General features: G+C 45.8%; 1 protein-coding gene across 1 annotated transcript; it reads left to right on the forward strand.

Annotated features, from left to right (window-relative positions):
• Positions 1–3,978: 3,978 nt before the first annotated feature.
• MTURN (maturin, neural progenitor differentiation regulator homolog) lies at positions 3,979–19,368 on the forward strand. The gene is made up of 3 exons (XM_081163397.1): positions 3,979–4,536; positions 16,062–16,184; positions 18,808–19,368. Exons 1-3 carry the CDS (start codon positions 4,372–4,374, stop codon positions 18,916–18,918), a joined length of 399 nt encoding a protein of 132 aa, XP_081019523.1. The 5' UTR covers positions 3,979–4,371; the 3' UTR covers positions 18,919–19,368.
• Positions 19,369–26,073: the final 6,705 nt, after the last annotated feature.

A 26,073-nucleotide genomic window follows, 5' to 3' on the forward strand; every position in this document is an offset into this window, starting at 1 on the left:
ACTCTATCTGTTGATGGATGGCCATCCTGACTCGGCCCCAGACACACTGACCAGATGTCTGGAAGCTGTGGCTGGATGGTTACGTGGGAGCCGGTTGAAGTTAAATCCTTCGAAGACCGAGGTCCTCTGGCTGGGGCGGGACGATATGGGATTGAGGGGGCAACTCCCATCTCTTGCGGGGGTGCAATTAGTGCCAGCACCAGCCGTTAAGAGTTTGGGTGTAATCTTCGATACCTCCCTCTCTATGGAGGCGCAGATTACAGCTATAACAAAGGCGGCATTTTTTCATCTCCGCCAAGCTAAGCAGTTGGCCCCTTATCTCTCTCGTCCTGACCTAGCCACTGTGATCCATGCGACGGTCACCTCCAGACTGGATTATTGTAACTCGCTCTACGTGGGGCTGCCCTTGAGACTGACCCAGAAACTCCAGCGGGTGCAGAATGCCGCGTCGAGACTCCTTATGGGGTCTTCGCTGCGAGAGCACATTCATCCGGTATTATACCAGCTGCACTGGCTCCCGGTGGAGTACAGGATCAGGTTTAAGGTGCTGGTTTTAACCTTTAAAGCCCTATACGGCCTAGGACCCTCGTACCTACGGGACCGCCTCTCCTGGTATGCCCCACAGAGAAACCTACGGTCTGCAAATAATAACATCCTCAAGGTCCCAGGCCTCAGAGAGGTTAGGCTGGCCTCAACTAGAGCCAGGGCCTTCTCGGCTGCGGCTCCAACCTGGTGGAACGCTCTGTCACAAGAGACTAGGGCCCTACAGGACTTGACATCTTTCCGCAGGGCCTGCAAGACAGAGTTGTTCCGCCAGGCCTTTGGTCAGGGCGCAGCCTGACTCCCTCCTCTGGCAACCTGCACAGAATTTTGCTTAATTGGTTGCCATTAATTTGATTTAATTAATTTTTATAATGAAATATTTTTAGATTGTGTGATTATTTGACTGATTATTTGATTGTTGTTAGCCGCCCTGAGCCCAGCTTCGGCTGGGGAGGGCGGGATATAAATAAAATTTATTATTATTATTATTATTACAGCAGCAAGAATGTTCCTTGCCCCCAAATGGAAAGAAGCAAAAGTCCCAATAAAGGAAGAATGGATACAAAAACATATGGAATGTGCAGAAATGGCAAAACTTACCAGAAAAATAAGAAATCAAGATAACAAACTTTGCTATAAAAGAATGGAAATGGTTTATGGAACATTTACGGACAAATTGTAAACAGATAAGAACAGGATTTAAATTATTGAAATGTATAAACCTGAAAACCATAAATAAAATTATTATTTTTAAAAAAAGACAATTGCAAGACTCGGAAAATGAGTGGGAGCAGGCTCCAAATGCCTTTCCTTTGGAAAGCTTCCCCCTGGGGCTAACACTCAAGGCAGTGAGGAAAAAAGGATAAATTGTAAACAGGTGAAAACATTAGCAGGATTATTGTAACAACCTGCAGTTTTATAAGAGTATATATTTAAAGTTGATAATTAAATGAGCAAGTTAAATGGATTTGGATATGCAGAAGATATTTTAAAAATAAATTTAAGGAGCCGCAGAAAGAGGGGGAAGGAAGTCAAATTTTGAAATGTTAAATGGGTTGTAAAACTAATGAAATGTATAAATAAAAAACTTTTAAAAAGAAAGAATCTGAACTCAAGTATCATTAGAGAGGTCCTGGTCAAAGAAACTATGGAAGCACAGAGAACTGATAGTCTGGACCGTGGAAGCTTCTAGGTTCCTGTGTCAGCTGAATATATTGTTGGGTCGTGCTGGCCCAAGTCGCTATAGGTCTATGCACAGGTGCCTTTTGCAAATCCCAGAAATATAATAGAATTGATCGTGCAGCAAGGTTGGACACAACTCACTGAATAAACTATGAATAGCCTTTTCATGAAGCATGTCATCTTCTGAAAGCATGCTGGCTGTCCAGATTTTTCTTGAAAACTTCCAAGGAAGCCAATGCCAAATTAACCTAGTCAATTTATTCCTGAAGTGCTTTGCTTCCCAACCTGCATGTCTGTAAATTGGCCCTTTCTCGGCCGAAATTTTGTGGGGGCAACTGAAAACAACACTGAGCACTACCGCCTAAATGGCTCCAGTTTGGTGTTGGAGTAAATTGGCTAAGTGTCCTAACTAGCACATCTTACTACTTGAATTTTTATTATAAGTTCTGCACACATGCGCACCAACACACTTCTAGAACTGTGAGGATCTTGGCCAGCGAACACGGGGCACTGCACATTTTAACGCATTCTTTCAACAGGACGGAGCTCATACTGCTTCCAGCAGAGGAGCCTACCTTAAATTGCCAAATGCCTTCCTGCAAAAAATAGTTATTTTCAATGCTTTTGCGATCAGAACAATCCCACTCTTGTGAATGTGAGATCAGGGTTGCAAACCAATGTGTCCTTAAAGGTAAAGGGACTTGCCTTTACCGCCGACCTTCTGATCGGAAAGTCCTAGGCTCTGTGGTTTAACCCACAGCGCCACCCGCGTCCCTAATGTGTCCTTAGCTGGGAATAAATATTATTCAACACAGAGGCAACTGATTCTGAGAAGACTGGGTGGGCTGCATATGTTCCACATATTTATATGTAGAATCATAGAATTGTAGAGTTGGAAGGCACCTCAAGGGTCATCCAGTCCAGCCCCCTGCAATGCCAGAATCTCAACTAAAGCATCTATGACAGATGGCCATCCAAACTCTGCTTAAAAAGCTCCAAGGAAAGAGTCTACAACCTCCTGAGGAAGATGGTACAACCCACATATATTGCCAGAAACCAGTTCCAGCACCTTTCAGGTGGGCACCATTGCCATTCTAAGAGAACGAGGTGTTCATGGTGAGTTCCAGCACCTCTTTCTCTAGAAAAATAGCAGTGTGTGTGTGTATTACATATTCTATTATATACAGTGCTTTTTTTCTTTTAAAAATGTTTAGGGGTACTGTCATTTTCCTACTCATTGAAATACTGCCCCTCAATGAGGCCAAACTTAAGATTCACAAAATGTTTAGCGGTATGCGTACCCCTGCGTCCCCCCAAAAAAGAGGACTGATATGTGCATATATTATAGGTATATTATATAATATGTAATACACAACTACACTGCTATTTTTCTGGAGAAAGTATTTTAATCCCACACCTATATATATATTTATATATAGCTGTGGGATTAAAATACACCCACACCCCATATATATGTGTGTGTGTGTGTGTACAGTGTGTGTGTGTATATATATATATATGTGTGTATACACACACACACACACACACACACACACACACAGTGGTACCTCAGGTTACAGACGCTTCAGGTTACGCGATTTCTGGTTGCGCACCACACCAAACCCGGAAGAACCAGAATGGGTTACTTCTGGGTTTCGGTGCTCACGCATGCGCAGAAGCGCCGGATTGCGACCCGCGCGTGTGCAGACATGGCGCTACGGGTTGCAAACGCCGCAGGCTGCGAACGTGCCTCCTGCACGGATCACGTTCGCAACCCGAGGTTCCACACACCCCACAAAAATCCCAGGCCTAGGTTACTTTTGGTTTCAGCTATATATATTGTTTCAGCCATATATATGTATGGCTGAACCAAATTGACCTATAGATCAATACACACACGCCCATATATACACTCTCTCTCTCTCTCTCTCTCTCTCTCTCTCTACACACACACACACACACACACACACACACACACTGGTACCTCAGGTTACACACACTCTCTCTCTCTCTCACGGCTGGAAAAAAAAGTGACCTAGGCCTGGGATTTTTGTTGTTCCGCTCGCCTCTGGATTGTTTTCAACCCCTGCCTTAGCAGAATTCGGAGCCCGGCCGCAAAACCCCGCGGCGTTTCTGCAGGATCGGGGCTGCTCCGCCTTCCACTGAGCTGCCGCCCTGCGCGATATTCTGAGGGCGTCTCCCGTTTCAGGCGGCGAAAGACATCCGTCGAGTCTCGCGTCGCCGCCGCCGCGAACGGCCGTTCGTTCCCGTTATTTCCCCCTATCTGCGCGTCTGCGCGTGCGCACCGCCAGGCTCCGAACCCGAAAGGGGCGAGCGGCGGCGGCTCATTCTCCTCGAGATCCAGCAGGATCCGGCCGCATCCGGCCGAGGCGGAGCGACCGAGGAGCCCCTATGCCGGGCTGCTGAGGCGGGAAAGGAAGAGAGGAGGAAGAAGAAGAGAGGGCGGGTGGCGGGGGAAAGCGGCCGTCGTCCCCTCAGCATGTAAACCGGGAATGCGAAGCCCGGCGGCCGCAGCAGCAACAGCAGCAGCAGCAGCGGCTGAGGGAGGAGCAGCTCCGGCCGAGTAAACCCCGAGGAGGAGGAGGAGGAAGCGGGTCCCGTCAGCCCCCCACACGGCCTGAGGCGATGGCTTTCCAGCAGCTGGCGGACGCGGCGGACAAATGGTGCTCGCGCACCCCCTTCGAGCTCATCGCCACCGAGGAGACGGAGCGCAGGATGGATTTCTACGCCGACCCGGGCGTCTCCTTCTACGTGCTGTGCCCGGACAACGGCTGCGGAGGGGACAGCTTCGTAAGTAGCCACCGGCAGCGACCCCCCTCAGGGGGTGTCCTTTCCCCTCCCCCACAACTGGAATAAAATATTGAGGTGGGGGGGGGCAGGCCAGGCCAGCCCCGCCCCATCAGGTGACGCGACACGCTTTGAATGGCCACGGACGTCAACTTTTTTTTTCTTTTTGGGCCCCCGCCTCGCGAGCCCCATGGAGTTGGCCCCTAAGACGCACAAAAAATGGTGGGGAGGGGAGGGAGAGAAAGACCAGGGAGCCCCTTTCTGTTTCTTTCCCTGCTGTGTGTCTTTTTTTCTTTAGGGGAGATTTTTTCTAATACTACTACTAATAATAACAATAATAACAACAATTTATTATTATTATTATTATTATTATTATTATTATTATTATTATTATTATTATTATTTATTATTATTCTCACCTTTTGGTGGGGATTCTTTCTTAAGAGTGGGCACAGGAGCCAAGACCTAGGGGCAGAGGCAACCTTTTTTGGGGCCATGCCCCAGCTAAGCATCTCTAAAATCCTGATGCGTTTCCCCCCCCCCCCATATAATTCTTTTTATTCAAGAAGTGAATTGTTCACATGGAGGAAGCCTAAAAGGCCATTCACTGTTACTAACTCATTCTCAAATTGCCCCCCCCCCAAAACAAACAAACCCAAAATCAAATTGCCCCCCCTGTGGGGCATGTGCCCCATGTTGGGAACCATGGGGCTGAGGTGTCTTCGCTCCCCCCCCCCCCCAATATCTGAAATATTGTTGATGGGCATTGCTATTAGAGTGGTATCATGGGATCAGATATGTGGGGCAGGGCTTCCCTGTGCCCCCAATATTTAATTCAAGTTGGCACCCCTGATAGTGAGGGGGGCACAGAGAGAGAAAAGGGGGTCTTGGCCCTTCTGGGCCTTTCAGCCTTTTCTGCCTTCCTGATGGTTCCAGTCTGGCCATCCACACTCACAGCACTTGGGATTTCACCTGCTTTTTTTGGGGGGTGGGGGGAGCTTAAGTCACCAAGTGCATTTGCGCCTCACATTCATCTTTGCCCGGGCTGGGAGGTTAACATTGGCTCCTTTGCCTGGGAGTGATGGATTTCCCCACCTGGAAGGAGTCTCAGAGCTGGCATCATCTGCCTCAAGGTGTGTATCCTTTTATTCTGGCAAGTGCTGGCCCCTCGCTTAATTTATTTTTATATCTCATCCTTGCACCCAAAGGAACCCCCAGGCAGCAGAACAATTAAAACATTGGGGCTTCTTTTGACCCCTAGGCCCTACCCCAGGCCTTATGTTTATTTATTTCAATTCCAGCCGGTATTTTTCTCCAAGGAGCTCAAGGAAACCTGCGTTGTTATTCTCCCCTCCTAGTATCATGGAATTGTAGCGTTGGAAGGGACCCCAAGGGCTGTGTTAGAAATGGAGCTATGAAAACTAGGAGCCCAATGGCACCTGAAACCAAGGTTACGGGCGCAACAACGGAACGTCTAGGTGTGCTTTTTTAATAATAAGAATACAAAACTGAAAATGAATGAACTGCAGCAAAAATACTGGGTTTGTATTTCACATGGTCCAGTCCTTTCCCTGTCCACTCCTCTAATATTCTTAAGAGGGTCTCATCTCCAGTCTTCAGAGAGTAGCTGGAAGTGGGGAGGCAGAAAAAGGTCCTCCTTTCCTTCCACTCTGCAGGTTTAACCTGAAATCTTAGGCACAGGACTGTGCCCAGAGCTCAGAAACTGATCTTCTGTTGTAAACAAGAGAAGAGCATCTCTGAGCTTTTGCAGAGTGCCTCTCCCCTGAGCAGTATGTAACCTCCTGCTAGGTATGAGGGCAGGCGGTTCCCCTTTCATATTATACAATTTTGGAATTTACCTATAGGAACTGGTTGGCAAACCAGGAGTCTTGAGTCCCGTTGGGCTGTGTTTGGCGGATCTCACATGATCCGTTGAGGGCATCTGCATCTTTCAGAGCGTTGACGTTCCAGAGATCTGATAGTGAAGCTCAAGGTACTCCTTTTTCTGAAAACGTTGCACATTCTTCTCACCCCAGAGGAAATGCCAGGCCTTGAACGGTACAGTTCCCATGTTGTTCCTGCCTTGCATTTACCCTGGGGGGTGGGCTGGGGGGAAATTGCAAGCATCGCTCTGTGCATGGCTTGCTAGAAGAAAGGACCTCCTAGCAGGCCTGGGGTTGCAGCGATATAAGCAAGGACGGGGTTACTTACTGCAACTAAACAGGAAGAATAGCAAATGTGGGTGCCTGGGATGATGATGTAGGAGGGAAAGGAGAGAGAATGCAATCCTTAGGATTCATATTGCTGGGAGCATCGTCCTTTCCAGATCATATGTAAAATGGAGTCTGCTTCCTGTGGTCACTGGCAGGTTGGCCAGAATTAAAAGGCAATAGGTAAAGGATCGCTGGATGGTGAAGTCCAGTCTGGGGTGCGGCGCTCAATCTTGCTTCAGGCTGAGGGAGCCGGTGTTTGTCCACAGAGGTAATAGAAAGGAGTAAATTGAGTGATGGTGGTTTGAAATCAAGAGCCAGTCCTGTAGGTAGCATATTCAAAACCTCTTCCCAGAATCTGCTGTTTTTCTCTCAGAAGCCAGGTACCAAAGGATGGGGCAGCAAAGTGTAGGTCTGCCCCGTTTCACTTCCATCAGAAGTTTGGCTAATAGCAGGCGTGAATTGCTATCACCCTATCCAGTGGAGAATGTGTTGTGATAAAATGGAGTCAGTTGGATAACTGCCCTCTCCCCAAGGGGCACCCTTGTATCATTTAGTTCCACGAGGGGCTTCCTGAGAGCAATATCTTAAATTTGTTACTCTGGAGGATCTAGAGAAAATTCTTTTCTGAGGGGATGCCGCTTCTTCTTCCCTTTTGGTGGCCTCTTTGCTGCAGCAGAAGCCAGGCAGGTGGTGGCTTCTTATGTTTTTCCTGGCAGAAATAATGAATGGGCCTTCACTAGGACCACAATCACACCATACATTTAAAGCGCTGTGATACCGTCAGGGCTCCCCCCAGAGAATTCTGGGAGCTGTAGCCAGTTATGAGTGCTGAACTTAGGGCCCCCTATTCCCCTCACAGAACTACAGTTCTCCAAGTCATTTTACAATAAATCCCTCTTTACAGGGAACTCTGGGAGGGGACTAGGGGTCTCCTAACAACTCCCAGCGCCCTTAACAAATGACAGCTCCCAGAATTCATTGGGGGAAGCCATGACGGTTTAAAGTGGTGTCATAGTGCCTTAAATGTATGGAATGAACGAGGCCCTTTGAGTTGGTGGCGCCAGACTCAGTTGTGCATAGAAGAGACCCATTGAACTCACTAGGTCTTTATTTAGCAATCTAATCTATTAAGGGGAATTACTGGATTTTTATTTCTAGCTCACCATCTCCCATGGGCTTAAGGTGGCCCACATCAATTTCACTGGAAAAGCCTTGCTGTCTTAAGTACATTCCCGTGGGGGAACAGGACTTGCCACTCTGTAAGTATGCCCATGACTCAGAAGCCATGCTGCACCTCATTGCAATTTCTTTTCGCGACAAGCTGATCATTGAAAGCCCCTTTGTGGAAAAGGCCAAAATAATTAAAAGAGAGCTTGAGACTCAGAGAAGTAGCATGGTGTAGTGTTGGTCTTGGGCCAGTTCTGTGGAACATTGTACAATACAGCACAGTTGGGGAAAGGTGGTAGCTCATGGTAGAGCATCTGTCTTGCATGCAGAAAGTCCCAGGTTTGATCTCTGGCATCTCCAGGTAGCTCTGGGAGAGTCCGCTTGCCTGAAACCCTGGAAAGCCGCTGCCAGTCAGTGTGGACAATATGGGGCTAGATGGACCAATGGCCTGATTCAGTAGAAACTAACTTCCTATGTTCTTGTGACAGTCTGAGATGGGAGGCCTCGCGCACGCCTGCCCTTGGCTTTTTAGTGTAATTGGAGACTTTGCCAATTATCACAGCCTAGTTTCTAGACCTCTTCTGAATTCCCAAAGAGAGGAATTACTCATACATGAAAATGGATAATAAATTTTATTTTTTTGATAATAATAACTGGCCCCAGGACAGCGTTCTCAATGACACTAGGCACTTTGCCAGGGCTTTTGCAGGGTAAAAGTGGAGAGCAGGCGAAAACGTTACTGCTATGATAATGCAGTTCTGTCTAGTGGGTTATGCTTTGTAAAGTTCATTTGAAAGTTTTGAAACATTGGATCTGCTTAACGGAAAGCAGCCTACAGTTGATTTCCTTAAGAACTAGGGCTCCATATTTGGCTAGGGTTGCCAGATCTTGATATAAAAAGTTGTGGTTCCTGGGAAGGTTCAACCACTAAGTGGACCTTTGGGATTAGGGGGCAGAGCCAAGTGTGGGCCTTGTTGGAGGTGGGTGAAAGCCTAATGGGAGTTTTGTGAATCCAAGGGTGATGTTGTGGTTTTGGAAGGTCCAAAGGAGTTCACACAAAACCTGTCTCTATCCTTTCTAAGTTATATAGTTTTGTTGTGTGTTTTTAACTGCCTGAAGGGTGGAAAACCAGCCTTGCCCATTGCTTTTCTGGCAACTGGAAACAAAAACAAACAAACAAACCCAACAACAGCAGCCAGGCCAAATAAATATTTGGTTGATTAACAGTCTTACAATAAAATAATCAACTGAGTGGCTAGAACGACATCTGGGCTGCTTTGTGCCTTGTTTCTTAAAGGCATGGATTTGAAGGCTTATGTCTCGTTGCCAATTCACACAACCATTCTGTACATGTTGAAGCCATGAAGAGCTACTCCTCTTCGTCCCTGAAGCATTGTATGTGCCAAACTAGATCAGATGCTCTTTTTACCACAAGTACCCTCTAAAACAGGGATGTCCAACCAGTAGACTGCGGGATCCTTAACGTGTACAAAAAGTTATGGGGGGGAAAGCTTAAAAACTCTGTGCAATTCTCCTAAAAAAAGCTCTGGGCAATCCACCCACCCCACTCACGATCCTCCTCCCTCCAGTGACAACGTGTAGGTCACTGTCAGGTTTTTTTAAGGCTGGGAGTAGAGCGCAGTCTCTTGGGAACTGGACATGCCTGCTCTAAAACATTCCATTCTTGCAGCATCTTGGGTCCTATGCACACTTGCATGTTTATATCACTCATTCTCTCCATGCTAGATCTGTCTTCTTGCTCACTGGTGTCATTGGGACTTTGGCCCGCACCTTCATAAACCATGGCTCGTAAAATGTAGACGGGTGTTGCTATTGACTTCCCCAACCCAAGTGTTTCCATTTGAGAATTTCATTCTTCCCCCTGCCAAGATGGGATAGTGATTGTTGCTGGCCCAACTCTGCTGTTCCTGCCCTTGGCTGCGTAGTTAGCTGCATCACATTAGTGCTTCCAAGAGTGAGGCTTTGTTTCTTTGCATTTTTAAGTGTGCATTTGCAGCATGAGAGTTGATATGGAAACACTGTCTTGTGAATAATAATAAGTTTCAGTAGCTAAGTATGCAAACAACTAAAATATAAAACTAACAGGATCAAGCATAGAACACCAACCAAAAATATAAAGTTATATACAAATGAAATGAATAATAATAATAATAATAACCAAAACGAAACACGGACTAGGTGTCTACCATCAAACGCCAGCGTTGCAACAGAAGCAGGGGTGTTGGAAATCATTTTACAGATTCGCAGTAAAAAATAAAAGCACATTACAAGCCTCATGTGTTGCTTATGTCTTGGCATCTATAGTTTTCAAGCCAATGGCCAATAATGTTTGGAGTTCATATCCAGCCACACACATGGCTGGATTCTGACCCTGCTGTTGGGTGACATAAGTTATGAAAGGTTATCATGTATCACCCAATTTTCAGTTTGACTCCCCTCAAGTGTTTAGGTTCCACCTCCCCCCCCCCCCATTACCTTTTCCACTGGCAGTTAATGTTTTGTACAATATAGACTATACAGCCGAGTTACTGGCATTCATGAAAACACCAATTTTGATTTCACACAGCATTTTCTCTAACTTAAGTCCTGTTAATTTCAATGGCTGTGTTTCAGACATGATAAATTCTGTATCCAACCCATGTTCTTTGTGCTGAACCACTGCACAAATGCTCTAGGAACCATGAAGAGAACTCTGCTGTCTGCAAGCTAGATAGGTGGGCTTAAGAGAAATAAGTAATCAGATAAAGAACAGCACTCAGGAGCCCTGAAAGAGTTGAGAAGAAACCTTTAAGCTGCCAGGGAACTGTCTTGGTCTTGCTTTCAGAAAAGAGAAGGAAGATTTTCTATGGAACAGAGGCATGCACCACTGATTATTTCAAATTTCAGGTCAGCTGAAGTTAACAAGATGTGTAGTCTTGCAGAGTACATTTCATCTGACAGCTTGTAAGAGGAAAAGCGATCTCATAAAGGACCAAAAGTTGTGTGTGTGTTTTCTCACAACCCTCATTTTATTCCCACTTTGCTGTTGCAGTTGTGTTCAGTTTTCAGTGGGTTGCTTAGCAAAACTGCCTCCTGTTACATCCGTGTAGTGTTAAGTCTTTCTGACGCTGGGTTGAGTTTTCCTTTGTGAATTGGACGTGAATGAAGCTAAACTCCCTTTGCACACGTCCCCCAGGTGATAGATGAGCCAGAGAGCTTAGACTGGGACATGCAGTGGGCAAAGCCTTCAACGTAGCATGAAGCTTGTCTGATTCAACATGTTAACAGAGTTCCCGCTTCTGTTGTCACTTTGGGATCCAGTTTGTTTTCTAGCAGAGCTTCTGTGCCACAGGTGGTCAGGAAGCAGACAGCATGAAGAATTCTAACTATCTCTAGGTATTTCAGGGTACTTAATATGGGTCATTGTTAAGGCGTCTCATAAACTTTTTGTACAATAGACAACCTAATTTATTTACCTAATTTACTGTATTTTTCGCCTTATAGGACGCACTTTTTCCCCTCCAAAAATTAAGGGGAAATGTGTGTGCGTCCTATGGGGCGAATGCAGGCTTTCGCTGAAGCCTGGAGAGCGAGAGGGGTCGGTGCGCCCCGACCCCTCTCGCTCTCCAGGCTTCAGGAAGCTATCCGCAAGCCTTGGGAGCCCGCGGGAGTTCCCGCCGGGCTCCCGCGGCTTGCAGAGAGCTGCCTGCATCCCGAAGCCTGGGGCGTGCTGACCTCAACGCACCCCAGGCTTCGGGCTTTGCACAGCTCTGCACAAGCCCTGGGAGCCCGGCATGACTTCGCGCTGGGCTTGCAGAGAGCTGCCTGCATCCCTGCGGATAGCAGCCTGTTCTGGGGGCTGGGGTCAGGGGAAGCTCGGGCTTCCCCCGCCCCAGCCCCGCGCCTGGGGGGGGATTTTTTTTTTCTTTATCCCCCTCCCCAAAAAACAACTAGGTGCGCCCTATGGGCCGGTGCGCCCTATGGGGCGAAAAATACGGTATTTCACCTTGGGCACAGTGTAGTGTGAGTCTTCTAATTGCCTAGCCATGATTTGCAAAGCAGAGGTGGTCTGTGGGGTCTCATACCTCTCCACCTCCCTCCTCCAACTGTGTGAATTCCCCTTCTTTCCCTTTTTAGAGCTAACCATGGTTTAGCATTGCATAATTTGTAGACCCACTTCTAACCACTTTGCAAACTGCGGTTGGACCAAACCATGGCTTGCAAAAATGCCATTGCAAATGCATAAGAATGTTAGCTCCAAAAAAATAGGAGGGAAATACTTTAGAGCTGAGGGAGAACAAAGAAATAAGACTACAGTAAAGGGCATTTCTTGACCTCCAAACCATGGTAATCTAGGGGTGGAGACTGAGTGGCATTTGTTGTATTTCATAGTTGTGTGGGTTTGTGTACTCTGCTAAATAATGTTTGCGTATGATCTTGTGTAACGTGCTTTCAGTTAGGTCTTTGATGTGATCCTTGTGTAATTTTCTTTCTGTTCTTTGGATTTTGCTTGAGACATGAAATTGATTTTGCTCATGTATTGCAGCTGGCAAACTTAAATGTTCTAATATTCACAATGAAGTATTAATAAAAAAATAGCTTGACACCTATTTTTCCTTGTGAGAAACTGGAAACTGAAAAAGTACCTGGGGCGTGCCATGTATTTAGACTGTAACGCTTACAGGAAGAGGGGGGGTAACCTGATTTGTCCCGCTTTGTCATATTCTATGTGCAGATGCCCTGGACCTAAAATCTGGGGTTCTTAACATGTAAAAGTTAATATACTGACATTGTTCAAAACATAGTCTTGAGATTTTTGTCTCGTTTTCCACACATAATTGCTTGCTTTCCTCCTAGAGCCAGTTTATGCAATCAGCAGAACTGAGGGGTAAACATTTGCCAGTGATAAAGCCTTTTTCCAGATTGTACCAGTGGGGATGGTGCCTGGTAGGGTGGGTGGAGGAATTCTTCAAGAAACTGAAAATAGCACCAGTTAGAGATAGGTAGCCGTGTTGGTCTGCCATAGTCAAAATAAAAAAATTCCTTCCAGTAGCACCTTAAAGACCAACTAAGTTAGTTCTTGGTATGAGCTTTCGTGTGCATGCACACTTCTTCAGATACACTGAAACAGAAGTTGCCAGACCCTTCTATATAGTGGGGAGGGGTATTACTCAGAAGGGTGGTGGGAATGGGAGATTGGCAGATAGCTGAGATGAGCCTGTTGACGACTCTTAACGACTGTAATAGGTCTTACAGGAAAAGGCAAGGGGTGAGAAGGTGAGAAATGGCTAGTCATGTATAATGAGATAAGAATCCAATGTTCAGACCAGGTCTATCCATGGTTTTATCTATCTCATTACCAAACTTAAAACCATGGATAGACCTGGTCTGAACAGAGACATTGTATTCTTATCTCATTATACATGACTAGCCATTTCTCACCTTCTCACCCCTTGCCTTTTCCTGTAAGACCTATTGCAGTCGTTAAGAGTCGTCAACAGGCTCATCTCAGCTATCTGCCAATCTCCCATTCCCACCACCCTTCTGAGTAATACCCCTCCCCACCTTCTCACTATATAGAAGGGTCTGGCAACTTCTGTTTCAGTGTATCTGAAGAAGTGTGCATGCACACGAAAGCTCATACCAAGAACTAACTTAGTTGGTCTTTAAGGTGCTACTGGAAGGAATTTTTTTATTTTGAAAATAGCACCTCAGGGAGACTTGTTCAGCATCATCCATGATGCAGCATTTTTCATGGAGGCAAATTCAGACATGCAAGCTCCAAAGATTACATGAGATGGTCCAGTCTAGGAAAATCTCTGCTTCCCAATTCTTCTGCTGACTGTATGAACTGTATAGAGCTGATACTGGCAATACAGGACAGATTTTATGTAATAGCTATTTATACCTATATGCTTTTATCATTGGGAATCATTGCAAATGTGCTTATGTAACAAACCTTTCGGAAACGACTTTGAAATTAATCCTCTTTAGATCTGCCTCCTTTTGGAGACAACATGCGACCCGGTTATGGTGGGCTGGCCACCCTGGTGCAGAGGCAGTGCTAATATTTTCAGCTAACTTAGCTGACATCTGCCAACATCTGAGTTTGAATGCCTAGGAAGATGGAGGCTCTGTGGACAGGTAGTTCACGTATCTGAAAGGTAGGGTGGTTGCCTGTTCTGGATAGCGTTACACTTCCTCTAAGGGAGCAGGTACTTAGCTTGGGGCTACTCCTGGATACAGGAGGCTGTTAGAGGTCGAGGTGACCTACATAAGACAGGCCTTCTGTTTCCAAGGGGTGGAGACACACACACATATGTGAGGGGGGGGTGTAGATAGATGGATGGATGGATATTTCATAGACGGTATTAATTGCATTTTAGCCTTCTTCCAAGTGGTGCACATGTCTCTCAACTCCTGCTTTACATTTACAACAACTCTGCAAAGTAGGTGAGGCTGAGAAACTGACTCAAGGTTTCCAGAGTCCTGATCCAGCACTCTTATCCACTGAACTGCACTGGCTCTGATTAGCCCCTCTGCATTTTGAACCCTACCAGCAAGTCCGTTTGTAACATAATTAAGTGCCTGCACTAATTAACATCCTGCTTCTTTGTTCTGAAAGACTGCAGGTGTGGCTAGATCAATGCTGTAGCTGTGTGTTGTCCCAGACATATTGGATGTGAATTTATATCTGAAGTAGAGAGTTGCATAGGGAATAAAAGGGTGGTTGAGTGTGATAACTGGAGGGGACATTATAATGTGAGTAAAACGTTGTGTGTGTAATCAAAAAGCTGGAGAAATCAAGATGATTCTTTGTGAGGGCGGAATCATTCCTGCCTGATCACATCCTGGTCATTTCCCAATGCTGCCTTCAAATTTTGGGGATCTTTCAGCAAGAAGACTTAAGGAGCTAGTTCCCGTCCACCACACCACTCCCCATTTGCCTGCCCTCTTTGTGGGAGGCCAGTCGGTATGGCAAGCAATGTTCTTCAACTTGGCTCCTCATATATAGCATTGAACTACAACTCCCACAGTCCCCAGCAGTCTGGGATGATGGGAGTCGTAGTCCAGCAACACCAAAGGACCAAAGGTTGAAGAGGCAAGTAGAACTTACAGCTCATTCTCCTTGCCCCTGCATTGCTTGCTTGCTTGCAGAGGTCATGTGAGCAGTAACTGAGAGCAAGGTGGAGGTGCAGCAGGACTGCTGGTTCCATGGATGGGCAGCGGGCCACATCCTGAGACTTGTGGCTTCTGCAGGTGCCTGTCAGTGCCAACCTCTGGTGCTGGCCCTGAGCTCTCGGTAGCTGCGTTGCTCACCAAGATACCTGGCTGCCAGTGCAGGAGGGAAGGCAGGTCCAGGACTGACGCAGGCGCTTCTGCATTGCACGAGGGAAGTGTGTCCAAATTCCTGCTTGCTGTGTTACCCCAGAGGTGCAGAAAAAGCTGCCACTGATCAGACTTGAAGTCACTGCCTGTCAGCTGGTGGGCAGTGGCTTCACTGATCAATGGTGGCTTTTTCTGCACCTCTGGGGTAATACAGCAAGCATGAAGAGGGCCAGGGAATATCAACATGGGCTGGGGAAAGTGGCTCATGGGCCAAATTGGGACCCGGGCCAAGCCAATTTTGGGCAGTGGGTAAGAGATTCTGCACCTCTGCGCTAGGGTGACACAGCACTTTAATCCATTTTAGGTGCACAAACCTAAAATTCTGGTATGCCCTTGACTCCTTCCTCTGGAGGCACCACCCAATATAACAATTCTGCTACTTTGACTTGGTGCTTGAGCTTGCTTTTCCTCCTCTCCTCTCCCCTCCCCATCCCCTTTCCTTTTGTGTCATGAGCCTGAGGGCAGTGACCCTCTCCCTGTTGCTCTTTGTAAGTCACCATGTGGCTGGAGAGCAGAGTAGAAATCCTTCAAATATATGTGGCAACGCTGAATCTATGGCAGAGGGAGGATTTGTATGCAACCACATAGCCACTGGACAGCAGAGAGTTAGATGGGGGCTGCCATTGGGTTAAGGCCCCTGGGTTTTAACCTGTTCCTCCCCACAGCTCCAGAATCTCTCCATATCAGTTTTATTGCTTTTTAAACTTCACTGCCTGCCAGCATGATTAACCCCTGTTTTGTCATGGCTTGCCTTTGCAGCACGTCTGGAGTGAAAGCGAGGACTGCTTGCCTTTCCTGCAGTTGGCGCAGGACTACATCTCCTCCTGTGGTAAAAAGACACTGCATGAAATACTGGAAAAAGTCTTCAAATCATTCAGACCTGTAAGTGCCCATTTTTTTACCCTTTGGCTTTATTGCATTAAGAGGTTTTGTTTTCAACACGCCAGACCACAAACACCACACGCTTCCATGATCGTTTCCCATCATCACACATAAATGTGTATAAGCATAAGTTTATTTTTAAGAGCTTTATTTTTCTGTCTCCCGTTTTCCAAACAGACATTCCCAGCTGGGACGGAAAACAACCCAAAAGGGCCTGTCCATTCCATATGAGAAATGATACACACATTTCTTTTATTTCAGCATGCAGCATCTAAAGAACTAGAGTTGGCTGTGCTGGCAGACTCTGATGTGGAATTATTTTCTGGCACCTCTGTTGTGAAATTTCACGATATAATAATAAGAATAATAAGAATATTTTTTATTTATACCCTGCCCTCCCCAGCCAAGGCCGGGCTCAGGGCAGCTAACAAGCAATAATAAAAACAAGTTGAATGAATACAACTTAAAAACAAAATTAAAATACAATATTGAAATATTAAAATATTAAAATACAGCCTCATCACAGGAGGAGAAAGGAAAAAGAAAAAAGAAAGAGGGGGAGGGAATCAAATTGGCTCCAAGCCAAAGGCCAGGCGGAACAACTCTTGTCTTACAGGCCCTGTGGAAAGAAATCAGATCCCGCAAGGCCCTGGTCTCATGAGGCAGAGCGTTCCACCAGGCCGGAGCCAGTGTTGAAAAGGCCCTGGCTCTGGTTGAAGCTAATCTAACTTCCTTAGAGCCCAGGACCACTAGGGTGTTGCTATTTATGGACCTTGAGGCTCTCCGGGGGGCATACCGGGAGAGGCGGTCCCGTAGGTACGAGGGTCCTAGATATACTGAAATTGAAAAGGGTGGAGAACTGAGCATGCTCTTTCCCCCTGAGAAAACATTACACTAAGAAGAATCAGGTGTGTTGCTCCTCCCTCCAAAGAATGAGGAAGCAGTGGCCCTCCAGAGACCGTAGGACTTCATTTCCCATCACCCCTGACCTTTGGCCATGGCAGCTGAGGCTGATGGGACTTGGTGTCCAACAACCACAGGTGGAGCTTCAGGTTCCCTAGTCTTTCTCTGCCTGCGCTGCTCCAGTAGTGCTAAACTAGGAATCTCAGGTCAGGGGGGACAACCGTGGTTACTCTCCGTAGGGGCATCTTCCCTAGGCGCACACAGCCACAGGAAGCAGTTCTCTTGTCAGCCCCTGCCATGTGATCTCCCCTGCTTCTCATGTGTCTCATGTGTCTAGAGGGAGCCATAGTTGCACCCATCCTGTATGACAGGGGTGCCCTGAAGATGTTGCTGACCATTGGCCATGCTGGCTGCAGCTGATGGGAGCTGGAGTCCAGCTTGGCCCCGAATGTGCATCTCTCAGTTATGGTTTAACCCTAGGCAATCTTGACATCATTGTAGGGCTTGCATTAGATGCTCTCCATAGGGCTGCTTCCAGCCTAGTGATCAAAATATCACAACCCCAAAACTCACTTATGTGGAAGTTAGTTTTGTTAAAAGTGAATGGGCAGCCGTGCCGTTTAAGGGCGGACATCACATTCACCTTTTATCCTGCTCTGAATACAACCTTGCCTTTAACAACTTACCTGGTAGCTACAGGCAACCAGGAATTCCACACGGAACAAGTAAACAGGCTGGTGGCGGCGGCGGCAAAGGGATTTCTCTTCCTCTTCCTCCAGTCCACTTGGTTTCCTGGTTGTCTGTTGATCCAACCCTCTGTTCTGTCCTCTCTCCACCAGCCCTTGAAAGATGTCATCTTTCTTTTTCACTACATTGTTAAGTGTGCTGCGTTTCCTTGCTGTATGCAGAAGAGGGGGCTTCCTGGCTAACTTCCCAGCAGGTGAGTCAGTGTTTCTTACTGGGAGGGGGGGGGCAAGGCGGCAGGGAGGTCAGCGCAGTGCAAGAGCACTACAGGAAGCAATATATAGTGCATTTGCACTGTGCTAACTGCTCCACCTGTCTCCCTCCTGGTAAGCAACAGTGAACTCACCTGCTGGGAAGCTAGCATAACAGTTCCTCCTCCTACTTCTGCTGGAAACGCAGCCTAGTACCTAGCAGGCTAGTAATGTCTGCAGGCTTATTTACAAGGCTGCATGAATGCATTAAAGTCAGACTAATGGCCCAGTATTATCAACAGATCTCCAGGTTTGCAGAGCTAACTCTGGTATCTAAAGCTCTTGAAGGGAAGATTTCCCTCAACAGGTATGGCAGCCCCCATTGCTGTGAAGAAAGGAGGTTTGTGTTCCTGGGTTTCTTTGCACATTTTTAATTATTATTAACACCAAAGATGTGTGAAAACTAAATGAACCAGAGGTGTCTACAAACTTCAGCATCCTACAGGTGTTCTCAATCATGGAGCTGGAGCTGGCCTCATTTTATTGATAAGTATCTTAGGAACAAACCAAGTCAACTGCTGCCTAATGTGTGACTTGGCCCTCTCTGGCCCACGAGTCACTGAGCTGCTACACTCTTCCCCCCAATTTAAATGCTTTTATATGTGGTGCTGCAAATAACCACATCCTCAGTTTGTTCTTGGACTTGGAACATCAGTGCTGTTGCCTGGTTGTTTTGCCCTTTTGTATTACACTCACAATTTTATTTCTGTCGTCTTTATAAATAGCTATTGGGGCTTCCAGATGTAGACGACGATGCGTTTGAAGAATACAATGCAGATGTGGAAGAAGAAGAGGCGGAAGCCGATCACCAGCAAATGGGTGTCAGTCAGCAGTAATTTTCAGAGGAATTGAAATATATTTTATCCTACCAGGTGGGATCGCTATGCTTCCGCATTAGCATTTTTGAATGACGCATCACACTGGAAAATCTGACTCCCAAACCCAAAGTTTAAAGAAAACAACAATATTTTTCAAAGTCTGTGGTGAGCTTTGCTAAGAAGTGGCCTGAATTTAACTCCTGCTTCAGTGAGGTTTCTATGGTGTTGTCTCAGTAGCGTTCTGCCATTGTTAACTTAGAACTAGGGTTTTTCTTTTCTTCCTGCTGACTTGTCTTTTGTTTTGTTTTGTTTTAATTATTATCATTTTTTTATTTGTTTGTATAGAATTAACATTTCACTGACGTGAATGTGATTTGAATGTAGGAACTATTTGGTTGGTGTGTTAAGTACTTGCGTGACCTTACAGAGGACCATCCATGCAGAGAATAAATGCAATCTGCACTTTCAGTCTTAGATATCTCTCTTTTTATTATATATATATATTTTAAAAACAGAACTAGACTATTAGTTAATGTACTGAATGGTTAATGTTCCAGCAAAGGGCGCAACCGAGCCAAAATGAAGCATTTTAAAATCTCCTTGCTTTCAGTGGGAAAGATTTAAACATGTACTTTTAACTATGATATCGTTGAGGCCCATCATCAGGCACCTAGCAAGCACTACTTACCCTACTCTTGTTCCTCTTCAGCCTGGATACCACCCTCTTTTCCATTGTTTGGTTTAACACTGGTGTAGTATTATATCTGGCTGTCTGCTAACCATGGTTTGGCTTTAAACCAGGGTTGGAGGCTGGCTTGCCAACCCTGGTTAAAATTTACCCTGGTTGCCATTCATCATGGCTAGTTCTTATCCAGGCAGATGGATGCACCATGGTTAAAACTACCACAGGAAGGGAGAAGAGAATTTGTGAAGGAGAATGACCACCACTCTTATCTTCTAGCCATAAATACAAGATTGGGAATGTTACATCTGCACTGGGCTTGAGACTCTTAAGTGCTTAGCTTCAGCTCAATCACATCTCCAAATTTGTGTTGTTTTAGCAGTGATAAACGCAGAAGAACCCCTAAAGTTTGAACAAAGATAATTGGATTAGGTGGAAATTCCTTGCAAAACACATCAGTATTGATCTAATAGTAATAATTCAACAATAATAGGTTTCCTAAGTGCCCGAAGCACTTTATTTACAGATGTTGGTCAGAATAGAGATTTATATTAAGGCTTTCAGATATTATGGTTATGAATTTTGTTATCAGCAGATACTGAGCCAAATACTGCTTTAACAAAAAATTAATATAAATTAAAAATACATGTTGGACATGTTGGCACAAATCCACATTAATCAGTACAATAAATCAGCAATGAGAGGAATTCCCTAATCGTTTGCCTGCACAGGAAATGGTTAGTCAGATAACTAGTATCCCCTAAATTCTTTAAAAATGTACCTTATGTTCATAAATACCTAATTTCTCCTTCACTCTTTTTAATCAAATGAGCAACGATTAACAGCCAAAGTTAATTGGAAGTCACAGGAGATAGAAACAGCATCTGTACATTTCTACCGTTTCTTTCCATTATGTGCAAAATGATTGTGGCATGCTGTCCATTCAGAACAGTGGTTCATTACACTCAGTTAAGTTCACACTTGGAAGTTCTTCACTTGATAACTGCATTTATCACTTTGGTGGAAGTGTATAGCCATCAGTCTGTAAGATGATTGGCCACCGCAGATCATTGTATCTAATTGCCATAGGCAATTGATCACCAACGGGAGCCAGGCTGAATGAGTTTCACTTAGAACAGCTTATTTGTTTTTGAAGACACTCTGTTTTCCAGGCAGTGGTCTGGGGACCATGCCACACAACCTTATCCTTTCACATGTGACCAGGCTGCAAAATAGTGAGCAATAAAGGCTTCGCAATTAAGATGCACAAATGCTGTCTTGGGCTGCTTTCACACAGCAGTTTATTCCATCTCCCTGTTAATTTCCAAATTATATTTGAGCTTTCACACAATGCAAAAGCCACTTTCAGAAAACTTAACGGAATGCAGTCCGTGTTTCACACACATTTCTGCGTTACTTGATTCCAGAGAAAAATCCTTTGCAGCCCCCTTGACCTGAAAAGTGATGAAATTTGGGGCTGTTTGGAATCAGGGAAACTAATGCACTATTCCCCATGTCTGAATGCTCCTCCATAATATGGAACAGATGTCTGAGAGTTGTGTGGTCAGTTCGCCAGTTGGGCTGGAATTGCAGGGCCGGGGTTATCTTTCATCCGACGAAAGTGCTTTGACATCATCATCATCATCATCATCATCATCATTATTATTATTATTATTATTATTATTATTATTATTATTATTATTTATTAAATTTGTATACCACCCTATACCCATAGATCTTGGGGTGGTTTACAACCTAACAAAACCTCCCAACTAAACCAAATCCTTTTACCCATTCCAGGTTCCAACCCCTTTCTGACAAGCTGCTTCTTCACTTCTTATCCAGTGGCCTCTCATTCACTCCCAACTTGTGCCCCACCTGGTATAAAAAGGGGGTTGGTTTTTCAGGGGACTTGTATCTCAAGAGACGATGCATCTCGAGGTCCCAGTTCAGGGTACTGTGGTGCAAGAGTTCCCCTCTGCATGGCAATCACGCAGTAACGTTGGGGAGGTATCCCAGAACAACTAATAAAACATAATTATGTGTGAGCAATCCAGTCTAAATCAACCACTAATGCCCTGTTATTACATCATGGCATGCCGCAGAATACACCCTTTAAAAAATGGCCTGGAGATGCCTTCCACCTAATTCCCTTCATGGTGTCACCCAAAGTGGGTCACTTCCTCCTGCTATATGGCAGAGCTGAGCTCATATACATAGAACAGGCATGGCCAAACTTGGCCCTCCAGATGTTTTGTGACTACAACTCCCATCCTCCCTAGCTAACAGGACCAGTGGTCAGGGGTGATGGGAATTGTAGTCCCAAAACAGCTGGAAGTCCAGGTTTGGCCATGCCTGACATAGAAGAATAAAGTTGGGAAGTGGGGATGTATAGACTCCTACTTCAACTCCATATTTGATGCAAAGGTGACTGCCCATTATCTCCTCTAGCAAGGGAGAGCCTAGCCTTCTCTTGTCTTGGATTACTACACATTGGATGATTGAACTCCTGGATAGCTGCCCCCATTGGAAAGCATCCATTTCATTTCAGCCGACGCTGTTCACACATGCAAGTCATATGGAGTCTGCAGGGACGTGGGTGGCGCTGTGGTCTAAACCACTGAGTCTCTTGGGCTTGCTGATCGGAAGGTTGGTGGTTCAAGTCCCCGCGATGGAGTGTGCTCCCGTTGCTCTGTCAGTTGGAAAGCGCACCAGTGCAAGTAGATAAATAGGTACCGCTGTGATGGGAAGGTAAATGGCGTTTCCGTGCACTCTGGTTTCCGTCACGGTGTCCCGTTGTGCCAGAAGCGGTTTAGTCATGCTGGCCACATGACCAGGAAAGCTGTCTGTGGACAAACACTGGCTCCCTCGGCCTGAAAGCGAGATAAGTGCTGCAACCCCTTAGTTGCCTTTGACTGGACTTAACTGTCCAGGGATCCTTTACCTTTACCATATGGAGTCATCAAGTAATGGCCGAGGAGGTGAGAAAGGGCCCCGAGTGAGGGGCTTTCTGAACACAGATCAGGACTACTTGCATCTAGGAGCAAATAATTTTGTTTTGCGAATTCGCCCTCAGAAAAGATGGTTCCTAATCACCCATGGCTTGCAAAGCAAAGCCCATCCTTAATAGAAACCTTTTTTAAAAAAAATATCAATACCATCTGCCCTGAAATAGATAGTTTTATTGATGCAAAACATATGTCACAGGTGCCTACTGGTCCATTATAGGGCTAGGCTGGCCTTTGCTGCAGACTCCAGATGCTGTTCATGGGAGTCAGTTGGGCTGCACTGACTCCATCAGCCATCCTATGGTCAGCAAAGATAGCATGCCTAATCTCATCTGCAAGGGTCCCCAAAGAGCGTTCAGGTTGCCAGCAGCAACCAGAAATTTAATTCTGGTGACTCGCGCAGAAAGCTGCCGGCATACGCAGGAGTGACAAAAGTTTTTAAACCATTGGCGACGCACAGAGGTGGAGCTGATCTCTTTCAAATGGTGTTAGGGGATGGGAAGAGGCTGCCATAAACGCACCCCTACTCAGGGCCGGTCCTATCGTTAGGCAACATGAGGTACCTGGGAACCATGCAGCCTGCCCAGTATCTCCTAAATTAGTTTGCTGCCCTCTGGACTGAATTAAGAGTTAATTGCCAGTTCACTCACCGTTAAAAGGGGAGGGGGTGGCACCTCTTGCCCTTTGCCTCAAGAAGTAAAATGTCTTTTTTTTAAAAAAAGTATTTTATTAGAAGAATTTCATTTATAAAAGAACGAGAAAAAAGAAAAATGTGAATGAGCAAGATTAAAAGAAAATAACTGTTACATGACCATATATGAATACAGTGATATACCTTGGTTTCCGAACGTAATGAATTCCAGAAGACAGTTCGACTTACGAAACGTTTGAAAACCGAAGAATTTACTTCCAGAAGCATTTACTTAAGGAAAAATCAATACGGAAGCTGCGTAGCACGTTCAACTTCCAAAAAGCATTTGAAAACTGAAGCAGTTACTTCTGGGTTTTCAGTGTTTGAAAACTGAAACATTCGACTTCCGAGATGTTCAAAAACTGAGGTGCCACTCTATACAGATGTGTGTATTCTTTTTGTCAATAACCTAATATATTCTGGGTAACTAATAATAATAATAATAATAATAATAATAATAATAATAATAATATACCCCGCCCATCTGGCTGGGTTTCCCCAGCCACTCTGGGTGGCCCCAACAGAATATTAAAAATACGATAAAACATCAAACATTAAAAACTTCCCTAAACAGGGCTGCCTTCAGATGCCTGCCTTCTTTGGAAGAAGCAAAATGTCCTGCTTCGGCCTGCCCCTACGCACTGCTTCAAGTGCAGCTCACCTGGCGAGGCGGAGCCACAACCCTAGGCACCTGGAAGCGTCATCATTGATTTTCAGGAGGGACAAGGCCAGGGCTGCACAGGAAATCAGTCTGGCGCTGCTGGTACAATCGCACAGCCCCACCTCGTCTTCCCCCTCCTGGCAGGCTATTCCTGCAGCTCCACCCCACCGGGCAACCCATTCCTGGCCCATACAACTCCGCAAGTACAAAAAGGTATGTAATTACAGTGGTACCTCGGGTTACAGACACTTCAGGTTACAGACGCTTCAGGTTACAGGCTCCGCTAACCCAGAAATAGTACCTCGTGTTAAGAACTTTGCTTCAGGATGAGAACAGAAATCGTGCGGCGGCAGTGGGAGGCCCCATTAGCTAAAGTGGTGCTTCAGGTTAAGAACAGTTTCAGGTTAAGAACAGACCTCCAGAACGAATTAAGTTCTTAACCCAAGGTACCACTGTCCTTGGCATCTGCAATATGAAAAACTGGAAATGGGCCCTCAGTAGCTACTAGCAGAAACAGCTGGCCGGCCTTTGCCATCCTTTGCCAATGCCCAGCTTAAGCCTGGATAGCATTCTCACCGGCCAAAGCCCAGGGGCTAAGCAGAACGAAACAGTCTTCTGTATCCCCCAGACGGTGGGGCTTAAAAGCTGCCCCACCAGACAGTCCTAGCCCAATTGGTTGCCTGTAGTCTCTGGTGAAACAGAGACCAGTACCTTGCCAGTTTGAAACAACTGGGACAAGGGCCAAAGGAGAGACGGCGTACAGTAACTCCATCAATAAATGGCCAGGCCAAAGCGTTAGAAGCACCGTGTGGTGTGTTTTTCAGCAAGCCAGCGTGCATTTAAGTGGCCATCTGTTCTCAGCCAGTGGATCTTATGGAAGACATTTGTCCGTCCGCCTGTGTGTGAAAAATGGCTTGATGTGCATAGCACCAAACGGAAGGTGGCAGAAGTGCCATATAAAATTATCGGCTGGAGTTTCCCAAAATTCCCTTTGTGTGTTGTGACGGGACGATGATGTGAAGACACCACTGCCTGTCAAAGGCCTTTCACTCCTCGGCTCTGCAATTAGGCCATAAAAGTCTCATTTCAAAAAAATCCAAAAGATTTCATATTTAACTTGGTTAATGCAGACATTGATCCAAGCACCATGGTATGCGAAAAGGGCAACAGCACCTCTCCTGCTAGGAGGGAGAACCATTTGCCACGCTGAAAGTAGGGTGTCTGTTGGTGCTTGTGTTTCCTTCTTCAAAGACGCGTTTCTTTTGGGGACTATAAATCTGAAAGATTGCCTCCCCAGAATGATAACTTGAATAAAAGATGTGCCCTTTAGATTGATGCATTCGTACCCATTATTGCCTTCTCCCTGCTGCCTGGCCATCAAATCTAAAAAAGTAGCTCAATATCAAAAACTTGCCATCAAAGTGCTTGTCACATTCTTCATGCTACAGCAACCCTCTCCATCTCCGACAATTCAAAGCCATCTCCGTGCATTGCACTTTTTCCTACGCAGTGATAATCTCTGCATAGGAAACACTTTTGGCAGACATGCCAAAGCATGCTTCATTTTAATTTTTTTAGTGGCGCTAAATGGCCAAGGTTCAAGTTGGGAGGGATAAGCTCTTGAGACCAACATCAACAGTGTTTTTCCCCACGTACAAATTTATACAGTTTGAGAAACGTCCTACCTATAGTTACTGTTATACAGAGGCACTGAGTTCGGCATAGCATTCAGGCGGCTCATTGAATGTGTGTGACATCACACGTGTGATGTCACACATGTCAGAAGGAGGTCACAAGGCCCAACAAGGCTCTCTGCCACAGTGGGGAAACCCAGCAGGGCCCACTGTCATAGCCACTACCACGGGGAGGCCCAGCAGGCCCCTCAACCAGTGTGGGGAGCCTCAGTGGGGCCTGCTGCTGTGGGGAGGCCTGGTAGGGCTGGTCCCTCAAGATTGGGGACTTCTAAAGAATCATGGCAAGAAAAATTGATGGACTATGCAGAACTGGCAAAACTGACATATAAGCTACGGGGCAAGGATAACTGACTTTAAAGATGAATGGGAACCCTTTACAAAGTATTTGAAGATGCAACAAAGGGAACTGGACTCCTTGGCAGGTTTTGAATAAACAT

This window comes from Podarcis bocagei (genome assembly GCF_964188305.1).
Source record: "Podarcis bocagei genome assembly, chromosome: 12".
NCBI classification, from domain to species: domain Eukaryota; kingdom Metazoa; phylum Chordata; class Lepidosauria; order Squamata; family Lacertidae; genus Podarcis; species Podarcis bocagei.

Bases quoted from the DNA above. Each gene is read 5' to 3' on its own strand.
- MTURN (XM_081163397.1), top strand. From the start codon at position 4,372: ATGGCTTTCCAGCAGCTGGCGGACGCGGCGGACAAATGGTGCTCGCGC. The intron at 4,537-16,061 runs GTAAGTAGCCAC...TTGCCTTTGCAG, and splicing joins GCTGCGGAGGGGACAGCTTC to CACGTCTGGAGTGAAAGCGA. The intron at 16,185-18,807 runs GTAAGTGCCCAT...CTTTATAAATAG, and splicing joins TCTTCAAATCATTCAGACCT to CTATTGGGGCTTCCAGATGT.